The 6,030-nt window shown below is 60.5% G+C and overlaps 1 protein-coding gene across 5 annotated transcripts; it reads left to right on the top strand.

Annotated features, from left to right (window-relative positions):
• The first annotated feature begins 8 nt into the window (after positions 1-8).
• On the top strand, positions 9-5,621 carry SLC39A3 (solute carrier family 39 member 3). 5 transcript variants are annotated; one of them, XM_034657449.1, is made up of 4 exons: positions 9-397; positions 1,355-1,686; positions 3,311-3,406; positions 4,703-5,621. In XM_034657449.1, the coding sequence occupies exons 2-4, from the start codon at positions 1,477-1,479 to the stop codon at positions 5,435-5,437; spliced, it is 1,041 nt and encodes a 346-aa protein (XP_034513340.1). In that variant the 5' UTR covers positions 9-397; positions 1,355-1,476; the 3' UTR covers positions 5,438-5,621. The 5 variants fall into 5 exon arrangements, with proteins under 5 accessions (XP_034513340.1, XP_034513341.1, XP_034513338.1 ...); XM_034657450.1 differs by lacking the exon at positions 9-397 and adding an exon at positions 429-1,275 and having other exon boundaries at positions 3,311-3,400; XM_034657447.1 differs by lacking the exon at positions 9-397 and adding an exon at positions 430-1,275.
• Positions 5,622-6,030: the final 409 nt, after the last annotated feature.

Below are 6,030 nucleotides of genomic sequence, written 5' to 3'. Positions count from 1 at the left end.
GGGGCCGCCGCTGGTTCCCCCGTAGCGGCGAGATCTGTGCTCATTTGCTGCCGACTCAAGCCGAGCGCGAGTGCTCCCTCTCGGGTGGGGCCCGCTCGGCCTCGCCCTCCTCGGGGCGCCCGGTGCAGCGCGGTGCACACAAGAGTGTGCACACAGTAAGCGTCTGGTGGAGGAATGAATGAACGAGCCCTGGCCTCCTCGTCGCAGCCCATCGGCCCCCGTGCTGAGAGCGTACAGGCCACCCCCTGCCCCCACTGCACAGACCGGGCACCGGGACACCCGGCAGGTGTTTACCGGGTGCCTGCTGTGTACCTGGCTGTGCACCGGCTGGTGCGGGGGGATCCGGCTTGAGCAAGACAGACTTCCCAGCCCCCGCGGAGCTCGCAGCCCCCGGCAAGTGAGCGCATTCAGGGACTCGAAGTTATGTGATTTCCCGTAGCACAAATGATGCCAGAACTTAATGCCAGGGACGGGGGCGGGAGAGGCCCCTCCAGCTGGTGGCATCTGCGGGAAACCTGAAGGCCTCACTGAAGTGGGGCGTGGGCAGTGAGAACTGGGAGGGTAGGGGGGAAGCACAGGACAGAGGAGCAGCCAAGGGCCCTCCTACTAACGGTGGGGTTTCCAGGGTAAAATCTGCTCCGCTTGGGCTCATTGAGGTCTGCATGCTTCAGCTCACCTGTTGGTTTGCAGTGGTTACTGAGCCTCTGTTCTGCACCAGGCCTCGTGGTGGCTACAAGGCATACAGTTTAGGGCAGAGGTCAGCCGGGGGAGGCCCTTCCAAGGGATCCTGGAGGCAGTGACCCTAAAAGACAAGACCTGATGAGGAGGTTGGGGGAAAGATGTATTCCAGAACAAGAACAACCCGTGCAAAGGCCCTGGGGCAGGAGCGGGCTGGGCGTACTCAAGGACCACGAAGGCCCATGTGGGGTGAGGTGAAGCAGAGGCTGATGGCACAGAGCCTTCGGTACAGGGCGTGGTGCTCCGTTTCCTGGAAGGGTGGCGGGCAGCTAGTGGAGCAGCACCACCCAGTAGCGCAGTGTGCAGCACTGGAAGGAGTCTTGTCCATGCCGTCCAGCACGGCCGCTACTATGCCTGTGTGGCTGCTGAGCACTTGAAATATGGTCAGTGTGACCAGGGAGCTGAATCTGGCATTTTATGTAATTATAATTAATATAAACAGACACGCATGGCTCGTGACTGCCGCATCGGATAGCACAGCTGTGGCGAATTTTCTGCAGGAGGCAGTGATAGGAGCCAGGCCCGGAATAGAGTGAGGTACGGGGGTGATGGGCTTGGTCACTAGAGCCGCTCAGATCATCCCAGCAGCTGACGTGGTTGCCCCTGGCGTTCACAGTGGCTGGACGGAGGCATGAGCCCCCGGCTACGTGATTGGGCCCGGTAGCACGCCGTGGGACCCGAGTGTGCGCCCGCACATGGTTTGGCCCTGCAGTGACCAGAACAGCCCGGGCCGCCACCATGATGAAGCTGTTGGTGGCCAAAATCCTTTGTATGGTGGGCGTGTTCTTCTTCATGCTGCTTGGCTCCCTGCTTCCCGTGAAGATCATCGAGACGGATTTTGAGAAGGCCCATCGCTCCAAAAAGATCCTCTCACTGTGCAACACCTTTGGAGGTGGGGTCTTTCTGGCCACGTGCTTCAACGCTCTCCTGCCGGCCGTGAGGGAGAAGGTAAGGGCTCCCTGGTGCTCGCCACAGCCCGTGGCACCTTATGGCCAATGCCACCAAGCTTGGTGTAGCCGTGACCCTATAGGAGTGACAGGAAATGAATTTGCTGTGTGACCATGACTTGGTTGCTTCTCTTCTCTGGGCCTTACCTGGTAGACAAGGGCTTGAACTAGGCCTGGGGTTCCCAGCTGGTGAGCTGGTCCATTGTTCCCCGAGCAGACCGCCCGGCTGTGTCACATACACGATGTCCTGCAGCCGGCGGTTTGGGCCTCTCCTCAGCACCTGTCTCAGGGAGCTGCTGCTGCTTAACAGATGCTGACACTTAGCGTCTTAACACAGCGTGTGTTTATTATGTCACGGCTTCTGTGGGTCAGGAGGCTGGACACCGCTTGGCTGGGTCCTCTGCTCCAGGCGCTCGACAGGCAGCATTCCAGGTCTCCATGGGCTGTGGTCTCATCTCAGGGTTTGACGGGACGGCTTGCTTTCTAAGCTCGTGTGGTGGTGAGCAAGTTCAGTTCCTTCCCAGTTGTCAGACGGAGGGCCTTGTTTCTCCCTGGCTGAGGGCTGCCCTCACTCCCTTCCACGTGGGCCCCCCCAACACAGGCACTTGCTTCATCATCAAGTCACAGCCAGTGCCTGGATTTCTGACACGTTTCTGTTGTTTCCCGCTGCCCACCTTGTGTTCCTTCATTACACGGCGTGGAAGCGGGGCATCCCTGGGGGTAAAATCCCAGTGTCCTCTCTCAGGCCGTCTGCACCCCCCATTTTACACGTTCTCATGCTGTCACCCCTCATCACACTCCTGCCTCAGGCTGGGGCGGCTGTGAAGGCCTTGCTCCTCCCCGTCCGCCTTTGGTGCCTATGGCCCTCTGATGGTCCTCCCCAGACCACTCCGTGCTGCGCCCCTGCCCACCCCCGAGCCTTGGCAGGTCGTCCCTCCCCCAGCCCCCGGCCGGGCTCAGCCGGCAGCCGCTGGCTTGCTCACCTCGCAGACAGCAGCACCAAAAGCTGTGGCCTTTGAGTGTCTGCCTTGTCTCTCCTGATCTGATGATCTGATCTGAGTTTGTTCCTCTGGGGGGAGTTAGTGTTTCCCATGCTGGGGTTTCTCCAGGCGGAGCACATGCAGGCCTCCTGGAGATGCTTAGCAAATGAATGAAATGGCCTATCTGCAAAACACAGCCTTCTGCAACAGGGGTTCCCATGCGGGGGCGACTCTGTGCCCTGGGGACACTGAATGAGGGCAGGTCACTGGGTCAGGGGGTCTCACCTGGGCCAGTCCTGGCCCCAGGGACACCAGACGATGTCTGGGAACATCTGTGGTCGTCAGGACTGGGAATGCTCCTGGCATTGGGTGGGTGGGGCCGGGGATGCTGTTGAACCACTCCCCCACCTCTCTCTGGTGCCTAGGACGGCCCCCCACTGAGAATGACCCGGCCCCAACATTGGCACTACCCCCCCAAGTCACGCCAACCATGTCTTCAGACGTTGCCAGTGTGCCCTGGAGGGGCGGGCTAGCCCCGGGGCGTGTGTGTGTGTGTGTGTGTGTTCGTTCCCAGGCTCTCGTGACGGGGTGCTGTGAGCACAGTGTTGGGGCCCCCGGCTCAGGCAGAGCACTGGGGAATTACAGGTACACGGGACCCAAAGCATGAGCATCGAGCAGCCACGAGGAAAGCTGGAGGAGGAGAGGCGCAGACAGCCCCCGCGCTGGACAAGTTTGGTCTGTGTACGCATTCTGGGGAGCCCACCCCCCACCTTGCCGGGCAGCGTGCAGCTCTGCTCTGTACCGAGCGGCAGCCCCTCACCTTCCTGCCTAGTCACGTTGCAGTGGAGTAACTGAAACGCGAGTGAACATGCCAGTCCTCGGCCACACCCGCCGTGTTTAAGGTCCTCATGGGCCACGTGTGGCTGGTGGCTTCCGTGTCAGACAGCACATATACAAAGCGTTTCCGTCATCGGAAAGCGCTACTGGACGGCTCTGGCTCGCAGGATCCGCTCGGGTGGGGGGAGATGTGAGAGTCTCACGCGTTTCTAGCATATTCACCTGGGGAGACCTTTGGACGCAGGCCCCGCACAGGCCTCAGGGCTGCAGAGGCTGGTCGGCGGCTCAGTGATGGGGAGTCTGCCCTGTGCCATTTCCCTGCTTCTGGACGGTTCTTGGCAATCCTTGGTGTTCCTTGACTTGTAGGTACATCACCCCGGTCTCTGCCTCCGTGGTCACCTGCCCATCTCCCTGTGTGTCTCTCTGTGTCCCCTCCTGTTGTGTCTCATAAGGACACCGTTACCGGATGAAGATGCCACCCTAAGTCAGGACGGTCTGCCTCGTCTCCACACCCTTACCTTATGTAGGATCTTCCCGGGGCTGCCGTAGCAAAATACCTCAGACGCTTGTCGTCTGTCCCTGTGGAGGCCAGAGGTCCAGGAGGAAGGTGCTGGCAGGCCTGGGTCCCTCTGAGGCCTCTCTCCTTGCCGCCTCTTCACGAGGTGGTTCCTGTGAGGACTCCGGTCCTGGTGGGGCAGGGCCCACCCTAACAGCCTCATTTTAACCGAATCACCTCTTTAAAGACCTTTCTCTAAGGAGGGTTAGTTTTGGAATTTCAGAGACTTGAATATGTGAAGTTTTGGTGGGGGACACAATTCAGCCCATCGCACCTTAATTATATCTGCAAAGATCCTTCTTCCAAATAAGGTCACGTTCTGAGGTTCCAAGTGGACATATCTTTAGGGACCACAGTTCTGCCCGCGACAGCGTAATTAGTATTATTTGGCTGATTTAGTGGATATAACGTAAAGCCTCACAGTACCCTTTGTAATAGGGTTTTTGGTTTTTTTCCCCCAAATCCAGCAAGGATGAGCCCACCTTCCCCCTTTCTTAGCTTTTTGTGTGAAGTGGGTGTTTCTCTGCTTTGCTAATTGAACAGTGAAACCTCCCGAACCCTGCCGCGCTGGTGGTGGGAGTCCAGGCCACCCGCCCTGAGCCCCTCTCTCCCTCCCCTCCTCTCTTGCGCATCTTCTGCTCCAGCTCCAGAAAGTTCTGAGTCTCGGGCACATCAGCACCGACTACCCACTGGCCGAGACCATCGTGATGCTGGGCTTCTTCATGACTGTCTTCCTGGAGCAGCTCATCTTGACCTTCCGCAAGGAGAAGCCATCGTTCATCGACCTGGAGACCTTCAACGCTGGCTCGGACGCCGGCAGTGACTCGGAGTATGAGAGCCCCTTCATGGGGGGGGCGCGGGGCCACACGCTCTACGCGGAGCCCCACCCCCACGCACACGGGCTGAGCGTCCAGGAGCTGTCGCACTCCCGCCCGCTGCGGCTCCTCGGCCTGGTGTGCGCCCTGTCGGCGCACTCCGTCTTCGAGGGCCTGGCCCTGGGCCTGCAGGAGGACGGAGAGAAGGTGGTGAGCCTGTTCGTGGGGGTGGCCATCCACGAGATGCTGGTGGCCGTGGCCCTGGGCATCAGCATGGCCAGGAGCGCCATGGCCCTGAGGGACGCGGCCAAGCTGGCCATCACTGTCAGCGCCATGATCCCCCTGGGCATCGGCATCGGCCTGGGCATCGAGAGTGCCCAGGGTGTGCCCAGCAGCGTGGCCTCAGTGCTGTTGCAGGGCCTGGCGGGCGGCACATTCCTCTTTGTCACCTTCTTCGAGATCCTAGCGAAGGAGCTGGAGGAAAAGAGCGACCGTCTGCTCAAAGTCCTCTTTCTGGTGCTGGGTTATGCCGTCTTGGCCGGCATGGTCTTCCTCAAGTGGTGAACTGCCCATCCCCCGCCCGCCGGACACAGTCGGTCTCCCACTCCCCCTCCCCCCAAGCGGGGGAGCTCAGGCCCCGGGCTGCCACCTGTGCACAGAGGGGCCGCGCCCCAGATCCGACACCCTGAGCCTGGGGCACAGCGACCACTTTTAAAAATACTTCTCTTAAAATTCTTTACCAAAGCCGTGTGGCCATGTCATCCTCTGGCGGGCGTTGAGATCTGATGACTCATACAGGAGGCGGGGCCGTGCAGCCTGATGGGCTTGGGCTGGGACCCTGCCCTCCCCCACAAGCTCCCACCTGTGGGCAGGACAGGAACGTGGCTTCTCCGAGCCACTGAGCCCATCCAAGCCCATCTGGAGGCTTGAGACATCTGTCCTCTGCTCCCAGCTGTTGTCTGGCGCGTCCATGCTGCGGTGACACGGGGCAGCTCTAACTCCTGCCGCCGCAGGCAGTGTCTCCAGGGGGACGGGCAGGGTCCCAGGCACCTAAGGACCTCCCTCTTCTTCCCTGCCTTCTGGTGTGCCCCCCCCCCCACACTCTCGGTGGATCCAAGAGTGCGCAGGCAGGGTGGGGCCAGCTTGGCCACTGGTTC

The sequence above is a fragment of the Ailuropoda melanoleuca genome, chromosome 4, assembly GCF_002007445.2.
Source record: "Ailuropoda melanoleuca isolate Jingjing chromosome 4, ASM200744v2, whole genome shotgun sequence".
NCBI classification, from domain to species: Eukaryota; Metazoa; Chordata; class Mammalia; order Carnivora; family Ursidae; genus Ailuropoda; species Ailuropoda melanoleuca.
Note: the sequence above shows the minus strand (reverse complement) of the source record. Positions and strands in the feature narration are given on the sequence as shown.

Bases quoted from the DNA above. Each gene is read 5' to 3' on its own strand.
- SLC39A3 (XM_034657449.1), top strand. From the start codon at position 1,477: ATGATGAAGCTGTTGGTGGCCAAAATCCTTTGTATGGTGGGCGTGTTC. The intron at 1,687-3,310 runs GTAAGGGCTCCC...GGGGAATTACAG, and splicing joins TGCCGGCCGTGAGGGAGAAG to GTACACGGGACCCAAAGCAT. The intron at 3,407-4,702 runs GTACGCATTCTG...CTTCTGCTCCAG, and splicing joins GCTGGACAAGTTTGGTCTGT to CTCCAGAAAGTTCTGAGTCT.